This window comes from Mustela putorius, unplaced genomic scaffold, assembly GCF_011764305.1.
Source record: "Mustela putorius furo isolate JIRA1106 unplaced genomic scaffold, ASM1176430v1.1 tig00000253_pilon_pilon_pilon, whole genome shotgun sequence".
NCBI lineage: Eukaryota > Metazoa > Chordata > Mammalia > Carnivora > Mustelidae > Mustela > Mustela putorius.
The window spans coordinates 5,673,038-5,690,661 of NW_025421329.1; the positions used below are offsets into that span (position 1 = coordinate 5,673,038).

The 17,624-nt window shown below is 47.5% G+C and overlaps 1 protein-coding gene across 1 annotated transcript in view; it reads left to right on the top strand.

The window, feature by feature from the left end:
* The first annotated feature begins 8,982 nt into the window (after positions 1-8,982).
* The window catches only part of SLC24A3 (solute carrier family 24 member 3), a 480,638-nt gene continuing 471,996 nt past the window's right edge, over positions 8,983-17,624 (top strand). Inside the window, exon 1 of the mRNA XM_004754143.2 lies at positions 8,983-9,782. Coding sequence (XP_004754200.2) covers positions 9,347-9,782 — 436 coding nt within the window. The 5' untranslated portion in view covers positions 8,983-9,346. The remainder of the gene's footprint in view (positions 9,783-17,624) is intronic.

The window sequence follows — 17,624 nt, forward strand, 5'->3', positions numbered from 1 at the left end:
TTTGGCTATTGTGGACATTGCTGCTATAAACATTCGGGTGCATGTGTCCCTTTGGATCACTACATTTGTATCTTTAGGGTGAATGCCCAATAGTGCAATTGCTGGGTCATAGGGCAGTTCTATTTTCAACATTTTGAGGAACCTCCATGCTGTTTTCCAGAGTGGCTGCACCAGCTTGCATTCCCATCAACAGTGTAGGAGGGTTCCCCTTTCTCCGCATCCTCGCCAGCATCTGTCATTTCCTGACTTGTTGATTTTAGCCATTCTGACTGGTGTGAGGTGACATCGAACATTCTACAAAATTAACCATCAGTACTCTTCAAAAGTGGCAAAGTCATGAAAGGTAAGGGAACACTGAGAAACTGTCATAGATTGGGTGAAATTAAGGAGAAAGAATAACTAAATACAATGTGGAATTCTGAATAGGTTACTGGAACAGAAAAGGAGCATCAGAAGAAGAAGTGATAAAATTTGAGCAAGGTCTGTAGTTTATTTAATAGCATTGTACCTGTGTTAATTTTATAGATTTGATTTTCATAGTGTAGGTAAATACTAAGATGATAACATAGAAAGAATTCATGAGGGGTCTACAGGATCTCTTTGTACTATGTTTGCAAAGTTTTGTAAGTTTAAAATGAGCTCAGAACAAACAAAAAAAGGAAGAAACAGAGAGAGAAACCAAGAAATAGACTCTTAACTGTAGAGAAAAAGCTATGTTTACCGGGGATGGGGGTGGGATGGAGGATGGGTTAAATAGGTGATGGGGATTAGGGAGTGCATTTATCCTGATGAGCACTGAGTAATATATAGAACTGCTGAATCACTGTATTATACACCTGAAACTAATATAACCCTGCATGTTAACTATACTGGAATTAAAATTTAAAAAATAGCTCAAAATAAAAAGTTAAAAAATTTGTTGCACTCAATTTTTAACACCTCAAAGGACTATTTTTTCCACTCCTTTAATAATTTTTGTCATCCTACTCAAGAACTCGATATTTTTGGACATAATATTCTAATGAGAATATGACTAATGCAAATGATGGATGGAAACATTTTGAAAGAAAATAAAAAATATTATACCAAGTCAGGGTTGTACTCTCAAATTCTCATGCTGCTTTTTGAAAGTTTAATTTATACCCTGTTTTCTGTTTCAAGTACATTCTCGTGGGGTTGTGAACTAACATAGTTTATGATAGTTATGGGATTTAACTTAGAAATTCTTCTTTTGAATATTTTCTGGAATGGAGGGACTCACTATTCACAGCTAAATGTTTGACAATGTGGCTGAAATTCTTATTCCTTGGGGACTTCAGAATCTATTGCTTGTAGATTACTTTAAATGCTTAAACATTTGGAATTTGGTTTTGTAGGCTTTCCTTACTTAAGAATTGTTTAAAAGCAAATGAGATATTGCAAGTTCAAAAAATAACATGATATATAAAATTTTGAGTGTTATCATTTGTAGTTAGCCATAAATATGGGTCATTATGAAGTCCTAGAGGAAGTACCAACCCAATCCATGTTTCTCCATCTTCCATCTGCATAGGAATCTTCCACGAATTTTGTTAAAAAGCAAAGTTTGATTTAGCAGGTGTCTGGTGGATCCTGAGATCTGCATTTCCAAGCAGCTCTCAAAGGATGCCATGTTCCTGGCCCATGGATGACATTTTCGGTAACGAGGACCTAAATAGTTAGAATGGAAATGGTACATACGAGTCCTGCCTACCTCACGTGTAAATTTTCAAAGAAGAGATTTAATATTAAACAAGTGACATATTTAGGTAGCTGAAGGCAGTACAGCCATCATAAACATTTGAGGAAATCTCTTCAGTGACTTGAACTCTGGGGACAGAGTGCTACAGGTGACGCAGCACACACCTCAAAGTCAGATAATGCCTGAGCAGAAGGGGTGGAGACTGGATTCAGTCTGAGATTAAGCTGAACCAGACAAGGGCAGATAGCGTGGGAAGGAACCACTTTCAGGTGGTCAGAAATTCCCCCCCCCCAAAGAGGATGTCTACCACGGCCACCAGGGGGCGCGCTACCACCGCTTTTCAAGGTCTGCTGTGCGGACTGCCCCCCAGCCGTGCTGGCTGGTGGTCTGGGGAACGAAATGAGATAAGGAAATGAATAAAGCACTGTACCCCTTGGGGCCACTAACTTACAGCCTGACACCTGGTCTCTGGGGGGACAAGGACTTGGTGATGGGTCATGTCTGGACAACTCTTAGGATGTTACACTTGGCAGTTGAACTGGGCTTTGAGTGGACTCTGATCTACAGTTCGATTCCCAGTGCTGGGGAAGAGGGGTTTGCTGTGATTACCCTCATTACCCATAACACAGGGTTACTCAAGGATGAAGAGGGACAGGCTGACATCTCTTTCTTTTGCCTGTTTGTATTTTCAAAACACCGCCTTGCTGCAAACAACCTTCTGAGGAAGGGCTGGCAGCATTTTTCTAGTTACCATGAGGACATGGAGGAACACGGAAGAAATGCCTGCACCTTAGATCTACAGCCAAATTAAAATCAGAAGTCCAGCTTCCTGCTCTACCAGCTGAGGCTGAGCACCTGGGTGGGCTGCCTGTCCTCTAACATCCAAGGCTCCTCAGAGACAAGCCTCAGGGCACAGGGCAGCCAGAAACTCTTGGGCAAAGTGGCCTGGAGCCCCTCACCCAGCCTTCTGCTCGGTCCTGCCAAAGTCAAACCATGTCAGTTCCTCTAATTTAAGTCAACTGTCTTAACTACTTACATATGAACAGATTCTTTTAATTCTTCCTTATTTTTTCAATTAAAAAAAATAGGACATGCTGATGCCAGAAAAATAATTCCAAGAATATAAAACAGTATAAAATAAAAAGTGAAAGTGCCTCTTTATTCACTGATCTCCATCCAAAGTCCTGTAATCCCACCTCTAGGAGTAACCATTGTCAGCCATCTAAAAAATATATATATTTTTATGTAAGTATATTTTTTATATTTATATATGTTTATATATTACATATATTTATATCTATCTGTATAAATGTAGAGAGATCGATATATTTTATGTCATCCAGATTTATATCTATATATATTTTGACATCTATTTGCCTATTCAGAGACACATATGATCTTGCTTAACTTGACAAAAAAGACATAACACAGTTCATAACACAGCTTGCTTTTGCTATTTAAGATATATACCATATTTATCAGGATGAGGCCTTGAGATACAAAAATGATAAAACATTTTATAGATCTATTTTCTTGATTAAAAACATGAGATTCTTAAGCTTATTATTGATATGTTAACAAAAATAAGCCCCCAGGGCCCTCCTTGCCATACTCAGTGTCTTGTGTGCCCAAGTTTCCATCAACAAAATAAAACTAGTGGGGTTTATGTGTTTTCTGATTATTTTTGTAAAAGATTTTATTTATTTATTTGACGGAGAGAGACACAGTGAGAGAGGGAATACAAGCAGGGGCAGTAGAAGAGGGAGAAGCAGGCTTCCTGCCCAGCGATATGGGGCTCCATCCCAGGACGCTGGGATCATGACCTGAGCCAAAGGCAGAGGCTTAACCCACTGAGCCACCCAGGCGCCCCTCTGATGATGATGATGATGATGATGATGATGATGATGATTTTTTGAGAGAGAGAGCAAACAAGTGTGCTGGTGGAAAGGGGAAGAAGGAGAGGGAGAGAATCACAAGCAGACTCTGGGCTGAGTGTGGAGTCCAACACAGGGCTCAATCTCAAGACCCTGAGATCATGACCTGAGCTGAAATTAAGAGTCAGACGCTTAACCGACTGAGCCACCCAGGTGCCCCTGTAAGAGTTACTTTTATTTGTGATACAACTTTTGTGAAACAGAAGATAGATATAGCCATAGTTATAGGGTGTGTTTGTGTACCCTGTCTTTATTTCTTCCAAACATCCCAAACAAGTCAATTAAAAATATTGACAAAAAGGCGCAAGGTAATAGATTTTTCATTTTTAGATTTGCCCTCCAGGATCCACCAAAAATACAGGCCAAGCTGTATTCCCTAGAACAGCAGACATCAAACCTTAACACAGAAGAACCCCTGAGAGCTTGTGTATACATTTCTAACAATCTCTCTTATACTTTCTAAGTCCACTGACATTTGATTGAAAGGCTGTTCCATGGCTCTGTCAAGGACTGGGTGGGAATCTCTCCTGATAATACCTTTTCTACTTAACTCTCATTTAGAAGAAAAAGAGGGGGAGGAAGAATTCACAAGAAGTGGGTTGTGCTTTTTCCATTCCAAGCTGCGTCCAAAGCTTATGCACATCTGAGGGCTTCTTCTAGGCTTGTCTTTAAAATCTCGACCCCCGAAGTTTGCTTGTTGTCCTGCAGTTACCCTGGGGTAGTGTAACCGGTTTGAGAAGCAGCCTGTGACTGTTTCAATTTCAGCTGAAGTTCCTTATAAAACTAGCCAATCTGGGAGGTCATTTGTCTCTGATCCAGAGGCAATGATTTGATATTCTTGGCTTACACTAAACTTGGAAGGGAACTGAAGCATCAGGTAAAAACAATACACACCTACGCAGCATGAAAAAAATAAATCACAGCTCTACACACCCGGGTGGACAGATCCCACAGAAGGAAGCATCCATTTACCTGAAGTTCAAGGACAGGCAACAAGGACCTGTAAAGGGTTGTTTTCAGAGGGTTACTGCCTACTGGAGGGTTGGTACAAGGAGTCTTCTGGGTGGTGGGGGTGGGAGAGGAGGTGATCAGGAAATCTTCTAATTCGAGATGTGGAACCTATGTAGGGTGTACATATGTACATACATACATACAATCATTGTGCTCCATGCTTCAGCTGCATGCATTTTACTGTATGTATATTATAATACCTACTTTTTTTAAAAAAAAGATGGTGGGGGGGGCGCCTGGGTGGCTCAGTGGGTTGGGCTGCTGCCTTCGGCTCAGGTCATGATATCAGAGTCCTGGGATCGAGTCCCGCATCGGGCTCTCTGCTCAGCGGAGAGCCTGCTTCCCTCTCTCTCTCTGCCTGTCTCTCCATCTACTTGTGATTTCTCTCTGTCAAATAAATAAATAAAATCTTTAAAAAAAAAAAAGATGGTGGGTGGCATAGTCTGTTAAGCATCTGACTCTTGGGTTGAGCTCAGGTCATGATCTCAGGGTTGCTGAGATCCAGCCCCATGTCAGACTCTGTGCTCAGCTCAGAGTCTGCTTAAGAATCTCTTTCCCTTTCCCTCTGACTCTTCCACTCACATGCGTGCAGGCTGGCTCTCAAATAAATAAAGAAATCTTAAGAAAAAAAAGAGGATGGGCAGCTGTGAGTATGACAGTGTTCCACCAGGGAAAGAAAAAGACCTACAGCCATATTCACGTAGTGAGTCCAAATTGCCAAACAAAAGCAGGCAGTTGGGAAAAAGGAAAATAAAAAAAATTGGAAACTATCATAAAACGAGCAGTTTCACTTAATTCTTTCTTAACATTTAAGGTAACATGAGCCCCACGTACCGACAGGGTGCTCCCAAATGCCTCTGGATGCAGAGTGTGGACTCACACACATACAGGAGTGATAATTTGTGTTCTTCAAAATGCTGACGGCTCAGGAAGAGTCTAAAGGAGCAGTTTTACTGGCTTTTAAGAAAGGTAGCTGATAATAACAAGAGGGAGAGCAAGAATCAGGCTTTCCAGGGTGAAGTTGGGGTTTTGTCCAAACCTGGGGGACTGCACATGCACAAGGTGACATGTCTGCAGGTGAAGGGCTACAGGTCAGTTTGGTCAGTGCCACAGATTACTGAGTCAGGTGTGACAGGAGGCCTGGGTGGTTGTCTCTAGGCACATGGCAGGAGTACTATACCTGAGGACTGGTCCAGAAACATTCCACAGAAGAGTTTCTCCTTTTTATTTCCTCATCTGCCAACATTTGGCCTTCCTGTGCTTAGAAGTTTTCTGTGAGGGGTGCCTGGCTGGGTCAGTTCGTAGAGCACATGACTCTTAATCTTGGGGTTCAAACTCCTTGTTGGGTATAGAGCTTCCTTAACAAGAATATGGTAAAAGAGATGTAAAAAGGTTTTCTGTTCACCTCTGGTGGTCTTCTCTTTTTGCTTGGGCCATGTCTCCCTGTGTTCGAGGGCAGCCCTGGTAAGTAACCTCAGCCAGCAAGTGGCACATGATTTTCTTGTTGCTTCCCTTCCTTCCTTCTCAGCCGGTGGTTTGTCTGACACAACTGGCATTGTCTGGTGTTATGGAGATAGGACCTTGCTCTGTTGTGGAAACTGCTGTTAGGTCTGGGTGCTGTGGGCGAGGGGAGGCTGGAGACCTGGAAAGAACGCAGGAGGGCCCGGGAGCTGCTGGTTTTCTGGGTGCAGATAAGGCTCCGCTCACTAGCTGACGTAAGAGCTCTCCTGGGCTGAGCATGAGCGAATGTGGTCATGGGAGGCCTTTAATTTTTGTTATAAAGGCAGAGCTAGGAGAAAGATGAATCACTTTTGTGCCCCCGCATCAGGCCCAAAGTCTTTACACAGAATGAAAATTGGAATGTGGATGGGAGGTGAAAACGGGCCATGCACAGTGACCCCCAGCACCTAGCCCTGCGTGAGGAGGTGCCTGGCTCATTCCTGGAAGGGTAAAGGCCCCAGCGTATCTCGGGCTGATGCCTCTCTTTCCAAGAAAGCTGAACTTCAGACTGACATAGCAGGGCCTGGAATTTTCTCCCTACGGCTCCCGGCACAAAAATGTGAGATCAAATACAAGCAGATTAAGAAATAAAAGGCAAAAGCTACCTCAGGATTGATGACGATCCTGATGGTGAAAGATAAGTAGCACATTAATGATTTCAGCTCCTGGTTCTAACAAAATTCAATTGTGGGAAGCGGGGAGCTTCTGAAAACTGGGAGAGAACAGGTAGGATAGAAATAGCTGTTTTCCTTCGAAGAGGAGCCCACTGGGATCTGCCTGTCTTCCCCATTGCTGACAGAGGACTTAGGAGTTCCCCACTCCCCAACCTCCAAAGGTGCCTTTTGAAGAAGAGGGTCTTGCCTGACCCTAGAAGAAACCTTCCCTCTCCTTCCTGCAGAGAAGCCATTACCTCGGGGTGGTGTGTGTGTGTGGGGGGGGGGGGCATGCAGTGAGGTACCCACCTGCCTAAGGTTCTATCAGGCCTGGGAACATATTGCCCCATTTTTCTTCCTGGGTGGTGACTGGCTGCTCAGGGGTCTTTGTTTTACTTCAATACTGTCTTTGCTCTGAAATGTCACAGTGAATATTAACTCAAAAGTCATTTCTATGGGCCACAGGAGTGAGCTCTTTCCCTCTCTCTCCCTTCTGCCCTGTTTCTGCCTCTCACTTGCCACAGGTGCTGGGAAGATTTCTAGGGAATCAACAGTTCCTGGTCCCTACTCCCTGCTTCCTCTCCATACCTCTCCCCATCCCACGATCATACAATTTCTGGTGCCTGTGGCCATTTCCCCCTGAGCTCGTGTTTGTTCCCCAGCCCAATTAGTTCCAGCTTCCCTCTTTCATTTTTATTTTTCCTATTTACACTATTGGAGTGTCTTCCCTAGTTAGCTGAAGGAAAAGCAATGTGTTCTGCGCCCCTAACCTTCCATTTTTGTGTCTCTGAACATTTGAGGGAGGTAACACCACTGGAGAAGCCCCCACCCTCACCCCCAACTCCAGCCTAGAGGAACTTACATAGTTTTAAATCCTCCTCAGTAGCTGGGAACCAAAGCAAAAGGACAACCACACTGCCGTCATAGGAAGGGATTCTGTGTGTCTGGGAAGATGCCAAGCTGAGAACAGGAGTAAGTAAAAGACATGCCCAAGAAGCAGTCTTCCTGTCTCTGTGAGTGAAATAGTCCCTCTCTGGAAAGGAAGCCACCTTTGAAGGTTTGCTTTGTCCTTTTCGTGACCCTGCTGTCCCCAGGTGGTGTTCAGGGTCATGCTGTGGGCTAGATTCCCCCACAGGTGCGGACACACTTGGACTTTGGGTGCTCCCGGACCTAGAACTGGAGAAACCTTCTTGCTCACCTGTATAGACGTCTGTGGCGGAGTATTCTCATAGGAGACAGTCACACACACAGGTCCCCAGTTTCCAGATGATCCTCTTTTGAACCTGCCCTTTTTTTCCCCAGCCCCAACGCAAGGGCATCATCTTAGGGCTGTTTATCTGTCGTCCAGCCCACAGACCTAGGGAGGCACGTGGAAGCCTGAGGAGGGATGGTGGGTGGTTCTGAGACCACTAGGTGTCCTCTTTAAATGGGCACCTTCTGCAGGGCTGTGGGCCGGGCCAGACTCTAGGACAGTTAACCACCTTAAGTAGGTGAGGGCAGGAACTGGGAGCAGAGGAATGGAGGAACTGGGGCTGTGACCTCAGGGGGGTAGGGGCAGGGTGATGCTCCCTGCGGGAAGCCAGGGTCCTCCTCCTGAGGTCGGCTAGGGACCCTCAGGCCTCCTTATTCAGGGACAGTGCCGATGCCCTCCTTCCTTCAGCCACAGCACTGGGTTGGGCCCAGCGCAATCGGGGAGTGAAGTGCGAGCCGGGCAGCGCGGGGGATCCAGGACACCCCAGTGAGGCAAGAGCCTCCGGAGAGTCCGGTTCCAGGTCAAGCCTGGCGCGCAGGAGATCCCCCACAAGGGGGTGGAGGGAAACCCAGGAGGCCCCCGGGAGGAGGCGCAGCCAGCAGCTGGGCGCGCGCAACGGAGCGCACTCGCCTCCCCTCGGCTCGGGGCAGAGGGTGGGGAGGGGGCTGAAGAGACCATCGGGTTCTCCGAAGTTTCGGGCGATTCCTTCAGCCCGGAGACCCGCCTCCCGGTGGCGTGCTCCCCAAGCGAGGGCCTTCTGCGCCGCCCCCCCCTCCCGGCACTACACGGTCGAAGGATCGCGCGCGGGGCTCCCTCCCCAGCTCAGTCTCCTCCCCACGCGCCCCCTCTCCGCCGCGCCGGCCAGCGCGGGCTGCGTCCCCGGCACTGCCCCCCGCCCGCGCCCGAGCCCGAGCCCGAGCTCGAGCTGCCGCGCCGCCGCAGGCTGCGGGAGCTGCGCCGCCTGTGCTCACGCCTCGCCCGTGCTCCCGGCGCGCCCCGGCCCCGCTCGGCCCCGGCTCCCCGCTCCCCGTTCCCCGCGCGCGGACCATGGAGTGAGGGGGCGGACGGCCCCGCGACGAGCTCCCGCAGCCGGCGAGGCCGGAGCCAGACCGGGTGGCCTCACCAGCCGGCGGAGTTGGCCAGCCGCGGGCCCTCCTCCCGCCGGTCCTTCCCCGCTCCTCCTCCACGGCCGCCGCCGCCCCCGCCTCCCGGCCGCCCCCGCCGCCCCCGCCGCGCCGCCGCCCGAGGCCAAGCGCGGACGCCGAGCGTGGGAGCCATGGCGCGCGAGGAGGAGAGGGACCCCGAGCGCCGGGAGGCGGCGGCGCGGGCTAGCGGCGAGGAGGAGGAGGAGGAGGGCGAAGAGGGACTGAGCGACAGCGACGACGAGGACGAAGACGACGAGCCCGGCAGCGGCGGGGAAGAGGAAGAGAAGGCGGCGGCCGAGCGGGAGCGCAGCGAGGACGCGCGGCTGCAGCGCGCAGGGTTGCCTCCTGCCGCCGTCCCCGCCGCGGCCGCCCGCGAGAGGAGCGGCCGGCGCCCGCCGGGGCCCCCGCCGGGGCCACTGCCCTGCTGCCCGAGGATGCCGTCGCCCGACGACGAGGACCGCGAGCGTCGCCGGAGCCGCCGGAGGGACCTTCTGCTGAGCCAGCTCTGCTTCCTGGCCTTGGTGGCGCTGCTGCTCTGGTCGCTGTCGAGCATGCAAGAGCATAATGGTGAGTGCTCGAGGCTCGCCCCGAGTGGGCGCTGCGGCTCCGGCAGCTCGGGGCTCCCGGGCCGGGCGCGGGGCAAGCAGGCTGGCCGGTGGGAGGGGGTGCCGGGCACGAGGACTCCCCCTGCCCCTTGGGGGGCTCGGAAGGAGGGGGCCTCGCTGGCGAGGGTCCCCCCGCAGTGGAGGACCGCGCAGTGGAGACGCAGACGGCACGCGGAGCCACCGGGCTCGCCCTGGGAACGCTTATCTGTGCCTCTTGGCTCTATCCTTCTAACCCACCGGCTGGAGAGATTGGTGGTAGAGGCGGTGGGGACTCTTACCCTAAGGAGGTACTCCCCCCCTCCCCCCGGCCCAACAATAAAGTTGTCCTGGTAAGACTCGGTACCTGTGCACGTAACCACCTGTACACCTTTGGCTTGTTGAGAGCACGAAGGGGAGCTGGTGACTGGTGAAAACGTAATTCTCCAGTATTCTCCATATAGAACACGCGGTGTGGACCAGGTAGAGGGCTCCACACCCGCTCTTCCAGAACAGGTGCCCGGAACTTCGGGTAGGAAAAAAAAAAAGTGTTGGCCACCTGGCTAGGGTTTAAGGAATCTACTTGTTCTCTTTCACTGAACACGGACTGGGAAGACTGATCCCTTTTGTGCCTTTGCAGGTCTGGAAGAAATGGTTTAGATTATCCTGCCCATCAGGCTCTCTACTGCTCTCACGGTGCCCTGCAGTGGGTCCGCCCTTTACCCACAACTTTTGTCTTATCTTTGTCCTTGGCTTTTCTTGAGCTGAAATAGACCTTGTGGGGAAATGTGCTCAGAACAGTTGTCCACTGAAAACAGTTTGGACCCTGGGGGGCAGCTGTCTAAATAATGGAGGGAGATACTTGGAAGAATAACTGTTGTAAAAACGGTTTTATATCCCAGCCGTTCAAGTGGCACAGTTCGTGGGAAAACAGCCGTAAAAATGGTTGTGAGAAAAAGCCGTTACAAATACGTGCCTTGGTGTTAAGACAGATGTAGCCCTGATACAAGGCGTTAGGAAGTGCAGAATAAAATCTTTTCAATAGTGATGGTAAAAGGGTGGCATCAATTAAAAAAGGGATCTCCCCCAAATTGGCTGGTCTTGTTCTTCCGGGAGGTGGGTAAGCAGATGGTCGGGCTTGGTTCAGGTCTTAACAGACCTCTTGACAGACTTCCTCATATATGGTAATATGAGAGAGTCCGCCTGGGTCTTCAGTGGAGCCCTTGGAACTACAGCTCTCTCCCTTTTTCCCCGAATCCCAGATGATCTGGTGATAGAGGACGGCATCGGGAAGGGCTGTGCTTGGGAGGGAAGCTGGACCTCTCTCAGAGGGCAGTGCCAGACCTGCCAAGAGCAGCTACTGACTGCTTCTCCCAAGAAGGGTTTCTTTTCACTGCCTTTTAATCTACCGGATTTTTATGAGTGCAAAGCCAGTCTGTACTTGGTGCCACCTTTGGAAAGGAACATGTGAAGTCAGTTACTTGCCAGCCATTTTTTCCTGCATGCTGGGGCTCCGTGAGTCCTAGAGTTCCCACCGCTGTCAGGATATGAAAGACATTTTTCTGAATGGAGAATGTGACCCATACAGTTAAGTTCATCAGTGACAGGGGGCTGCCTGGGCCCTGGGAAAGCTGGGATGTTCAGGGGGAAAGGAGGTGGCAGACACTGTGCAAACTTAAAACCTGGTGACTCGAAAGTCATTTTGAAATGGTTTCCCTAACAGTGACATTTCTATTCAGGTGCCACCAACTTGGGCATAGTTCCATAGCACGGCTCTTTCCCCCGTCCCTTCCCTTGGTCTCTCTCCTTCCATATTCTTTCTGCCTCTCTCTCCCCTCCCAGAAATGTAGGGCTTCAGGAGACCCCCGCCCTAGCAACTGAAGGTAACAGTGAAAAGCGAGCTCCATAGCACGGCTCTTTCCCCCGTCCCTTCCCTTGGTCTCTCTCCTTCCATATTCTTTCTGCCTCTCTCTCCCCTCCCAGAAATGTAGGGCTTCAGGAGACCCCCGCCCTAGCAACTGAAGGTAACAGTGAAAAGCGAGCAGTGCAAAGAAGGATGTCATCCAGCCCCCAAATGGCATGCCCACCCTAATTCTGTCCCCTGTCACCTTTTCTTCAGGTAGATACTCGTTATTTCATTACATGATGCCTAGCCGATTCTCAGCAAGGCTCAGGTGTTTTGAGCTAGTTTTTTTGAGCTAATTAATTAATGTGTGTGAATCCACAAGTGATCATTTAGCTTGGGGGGCAGTTGTCATTCAGCATACTTAAGCATTTGAATAGTGACTTTTACCCTGGAAACTTGGGTGTTATTCTACTTAAGGGTCCTTTCAGTATGGATAAAAAGTTTGGAATTTTAGCCTCATTTTAAAAGATACGGGGTCTGGGAGAGGCTGAGTGATCCGCTTAAGGTCACACAGCATTTGGGGCATAGAGGGAAGAACCAGCCCAAGGTGGCCTGGCTGTTTGATCCCACCTCTGGTCCCTGCTATTCATGCCACCATCTGGGTGCAGCTTTGTAATATTTATATAAACACATAGGGGGTACCTTGCTAAGGATCAAAGGGGGATTTTTTATTTATTTACCTTGAAAGTCACACAGTGATTAAACATAACTTCACAGAAGCCTGTTTTCTAACATATATTAATTTTTCTTTTCTTTTCTTTTTTTTCCTTCCTTTCCTTTCTTTCTTTCTTTTTTTTTTTTTTTTTTTTTTTTATAAAGAGCACAGTCCTTTCACCAAACCCAAATAGAGAGGTGTTGCAGTTGTGTTACACAGTGTTGTATAACATTCCTGATCGTATGGAATCTGAGCTCCCTTCCTGGACATCTGACTGAACTCCAGTCTAAATTCCTTTCTCTGAGACGGGACACAGGCATTATTAAAAGGGAGGGTCAGTGCTGTAATCAAGACAAAGGTTAACCCTCATGGTAACAAAAGCAGTAATAATAACTGGAACTTGGTGGGCTCTTACATGCCAGGCACCGTGCTAAAATAAGGACACTTTTCATGCGTTGTGTTCTTTAAACTTGCACACACTCTTTGCGGATGGCCCGAGCCTTTGGTGGTGGAGGAAGCAAGTGGGCCTGGGTGTTCTATTTAGATATTGCTGATAAAGATCTCATTTTTTATCTGTTTTCAAAGCCAATTGAAATAAGGTGCCAGATTTCCTATGGGGGGCTTTCTTTTCTTTATCTTGTTTTTTTGCAGTGAGAATGGATTACTTTTGTGTGTTTCGATTGGTTTGAAAGTGTTTAATTTTTGTTTGAAGTAAGGAACCTGGTCATCTTTTTTCCCCAGAAGTCATGTCAAAAAAGCCCAGAGGTTCTAACTCAGGAGTGATTATAGGCATCTCCTCTAGAAAGTTCCTGGGTAGGTGAATAATGAGTAAGGAAAAAAAATGTAATATATATTGCTAAAAACATACACACACACACACACGTATGTATGTATATACATATGTATGTACATATATTATATATATTCTGGCCCAGTTACTATTGCTAATAACAAATTACCCCAAAGTATAGTGGTGTAAAACTACCATTTTATTTTTTTACTCACGGATATTTTGGGTCAGGAATTTGGAAAAAGTGTATTAGGGATGGCTTGTCTCTGCTCCACGTCTGGGGCCTCTGCTGGAAGGAGTGAAAGGCTGGGGGACTTGCCAGCTGGGTCTGCAGTCCTCTGGAGGCAACATCACTCCAGTGTCTGGGGTTGATGTCAGCTGGTGGCTGGGACCCTCAACTGGGCTGTCAACCGGAAAACCTATGTGTGACCTCTCCGTATGGCTTTTCCATGGGCCTTAGTTTGAACTTCCTCAGAGCACAGCAGCTGGGTTCCAAGAGGATAAAGGGGAAGTACGTGGCATTTTTCTGCCACAAAAGTCACACAGTATGACTTCCATTGTTTTTTTTGGCCAAGGCAGTGACAGATGGCAGCCCAAGTTCAAAACGGGGACAGAGATGCCCCCACTTACTTAGTGGAGGAGTGGCAGGGTATATGGTAAGGTGAGCAGGCGGGCGTGTGTGTTGGTGTATAAGACGGGCCTGTGTGTTGTGGCTATCTTTGGAAAACCAGGGGGCCAAGGGATAATAAATTAGAGATCAGAGCCATTTCCCAAGGTGGTAAATGGCGAATAACACACACATATTTGAAATACTTTCCAATCATGATCATGTGGCAACGCATCTGAAGTCAGGTGTCGGGTGCACAGGTGGTATTTGGAAAGGGGGCTCTGTGTGTGTTTGAACTGCAAATTTCAGTTGCTGATCTGAGAGCACATCTTTAGCTTTGTGGCTTCCCCTTCCTCAGAGGACAAAGACCACAACCTCTCGATCCCTCCTGTGGCTGACAGGGCTGCCTCGCTGGATTCCCCAGCTTTATCTTCCCTCCCCGCCTTCCCTTTCATGCTGTACTACTCAGGCCTTCCTTCTGCTCCTGTAAGGGGTGATGCTTCTTCTAGCCCCAGACCTGTCACACATGCTGGTTCCATAGTCCCCAGCCCAGCTAGTTCATCCTTTACTTCCAGGCCCAAGATCTTCCTCATCCAGCTAGGTCCCCAGTTTTGCTCTCTGAACACCCTCAATTTTCCCTTCACAGTATTTGTCACAGTTGGCAATTATGTATTTATTTGGTTGGTTTGAGCAATCTGTCGTGCTTTCCAGGTTCTAAGCTCCCGGAGGTCAGGGACCTTGTGACCTTTGCTCACCTTTGTCATCTGTGTCACCTGCCCACAGTAGATGCTCGTAATACGCTTGTTAAGTAAAGAAGCTTTTTTGATTTCTGAACGACAGTACCTGTGTTCAAAACTAGCCACTATGCCTCGGGAGCTCATTTACTAGCATATATTTTCATCTCGTGATTTATAGTTCTGTTGCCTGTCTATCAAATTCAATATTCTTACCCGTTTTTCATGGGCTCACACGGAGCTGCAGAAGGTGAGCACTTTGCCCAGTGTCACTTCGTTAAGTGGCAGGATTTGAACACAAGCCCACTTGCATCCGAGCTGGATGCCGCTGCATTCCCTAGCCTCAGCTTAGGAGGACATGAATAGAAAATGGGAATCACGCTGCCTTTTTCAGTCGACTGGGGAGAGTAAAGGAGTAACAGAAGGTTGCTTTCATAGAAGCAGTATTTTAGAAACACATTGCTTTTCAACCTTTTCTATTTTCTGCCTAAACATATATAGATGTGTCTCTCCTGGCTTTTCTTAGCTGCTCATCAACCCAGATTTTTTCTCAAAGATTTCCTTTACTTGCAAGCCTTGAATCCGTGTGGGAAGATTTCTTTCTTTCTTTCTTTTATTTTTTTAAATACCCCAGAGGGTTGGCAAAGCCAAAAGAATTGCAAAACCACCCATTTGCTGAGAATTCCAAGGCTTGGTAGAAGTTGGCTGATGGGACAGGATTTTGGCAACTCTCTTTTTCCTTAAGGAGATTCCTTTTCTTTGAGTGAAGTAAGTTTTTGGGGGGAAATGGTAGTACACAGACCCTTGTGTTGGGGAGACTTGAGGTAGAGAGTTCAGAAGGCATCCTTGAAGTCACATAGTGGATAGCTAGTATTGTCAGGAAGGTGATGGAAGTTTTTCTGCTCTTTTCCTGCCTTCAATTTCTGTAGAGCTTATTTGGCAATGAATTTTGTTTATCTTTGCAATGGTTTAAAACATGGTATTCTCCTGTAGAGTTTAAGAATTAAGGATTCAGTGGAAGAAGGTTTTCTCTGAGTGGAGTGGTGGTGGCACCATCCAGCTGTTTATAATCCTGGAGCCCTAAGTTGTTAGACATGGATGATGTCTTCTAGACTCTCTCCTGGAAAATACACTTGTCTTGTCCTTGTCCTCATCCCTGGGGGAAGTGACGTTTTTCATTGTTGGGAGTCCTGGGGGTTTTCCCACCCCCACCTTTGGGACACTGTCTTCAGTGTCACCCGTTGGAGGAATTCCTGCCTGGATGCTACTGGTGGCACAAGACCCAAGGACTTCCATTCATTCATTCAGTAAACATGTGGTAGGCTTTTTCCTCATTGTTGGGGGTGACTGTGGTGTCTGAGATGGATACCCGGAATATTGTCATCATGGGGGCTTAGACTTTAGTGGGAGGAGAGGTGTTGAACAACTTATTTTCAGGAATTATGAGAGAGAATGAATGAGAAATACATCACGGCGTAGAGGAGGTGTTAGTGGTAAGCAGAAGCTGGAATCTAGAAAATAAAAGGAATTAGGTTGGGAATGAATAGGGGATGAAAAAGATAATTTATAAAAAATGGGCAATAGATACAGGCAGGCAATTCAAAAAGCAATTGCAAATGACCAGTAGACACCAGTAAAAACCCTCAGCCTTAATAGTAATCAGGGACATCTAATTTGAAAGATTTATTTATTTGAGAGAGAGAGCAGGGGGCAGGGCAGATAAAGAGAATCTTTAAGCAGATTCCCTGCTGAGTGTAGAGCCCCACATGGGGCTCAATCTCATGAGCCTGAGATCATGACCTGAGCCAAAATCAAGAGTTCTATGGTTACCCTGCTGAGCCACTCAGGCACTCCTCAGAGAAATCTGATTTTTAAAAATGATGAGATACCATTTTTTAAAATCAGATTGGCAAAAATGAAAGCATGTGGTAATGTCAGGTGTTGGCAGAGATGCAGGGGAGACAGCTTCTCTCATTTATTGCGGGCGAGGATGTAAATTGGCTCCCCAAACACTGTGGGGAATTGCAAGGTGATAAGGTTTTAGGTACAGACCCCAAAAGGAACCTTGGCTAATTTGTAATAAAAGGTATAAAAAGGGGAGCAGAGGGATTGGAATGGCAGTGCTTAGACAGTTGAGCCTTGGATGCAAACCCAACTTTCCTGGATCCATCGGTGACCGTGCTGCACGACCCTTTGCACTCTAGACTAAAGATGTTAGGTGGGAGTTCAAGTGAATGGGGAGAAAGGCCTTTGTCGTAGCAGGAGGTGTTCAAGCCAATACCAGTTGCTTATTTGAATCATGAAATCTAGCCATTGTTCCTTGCTTGTCAGCCACTCCTTATTTCCAGGAGAGTGAGAATAATTAACGTCTGCTCATCTGTGACCTAGTTGGTGGAATTTCACATTTGCAACTTGGTGTTTCTCTCTTCATTTCTTCCCTGCACTTCTGCCTTTCTGGACCACAGCAAATGTCGTTTTCACTTGCGTGACTTACAGTGGACCCTGATCCTCTAGAAGACAGGAAGTAACAAGTAGGTTGCTTGACTAGGACTTTGATGTGAGAACAAAGAGGGTGGGGGTAGTGTATGCACCACCAGGAGAAAGGGGGGTGCCCCCAGTTGACATCAAGTACCATTTTTTAAAAATAATTTTTTAAAAAAAGCACCATTTTTAAAAAAAGATTTTATTTATTTATTTGGGAGAGAGACAATGAGAGAGAGCACGAGAGGCAAGAAGGTCAGAGGGAGAAGCTTACTCCCCATGGAACTGGGAGCCCGGTGCAGGACTCGATCCAGGGACTCCAGGATCGTGACCTGAGCTGAAGGCAGTTGCTTAACCAACTGAGCCACCCAGGTGCCCCAACAGCACCATTTTTTAAGAAAGAATATGAGATAGTCACTTTTGGATGTTTTGATTTTGATAGCTAGTAGGACATCTAGGTGAAGTATATCTGATCATTAAAATCGAGTTTATAAGCTGCAGGTAAAGATAAGTCGCTGCAGATAAAGACCTGAGAATAGTATGCACGAGAGTCAAAATTGTATCTTTGCTTAGCTCCGTGGGTCTCAGTCTTCTCTGTGCGTTGTAATCACTGGGGAACTTTAAACTTTACTTATGTCTGGGTCCTGCCCCCCAA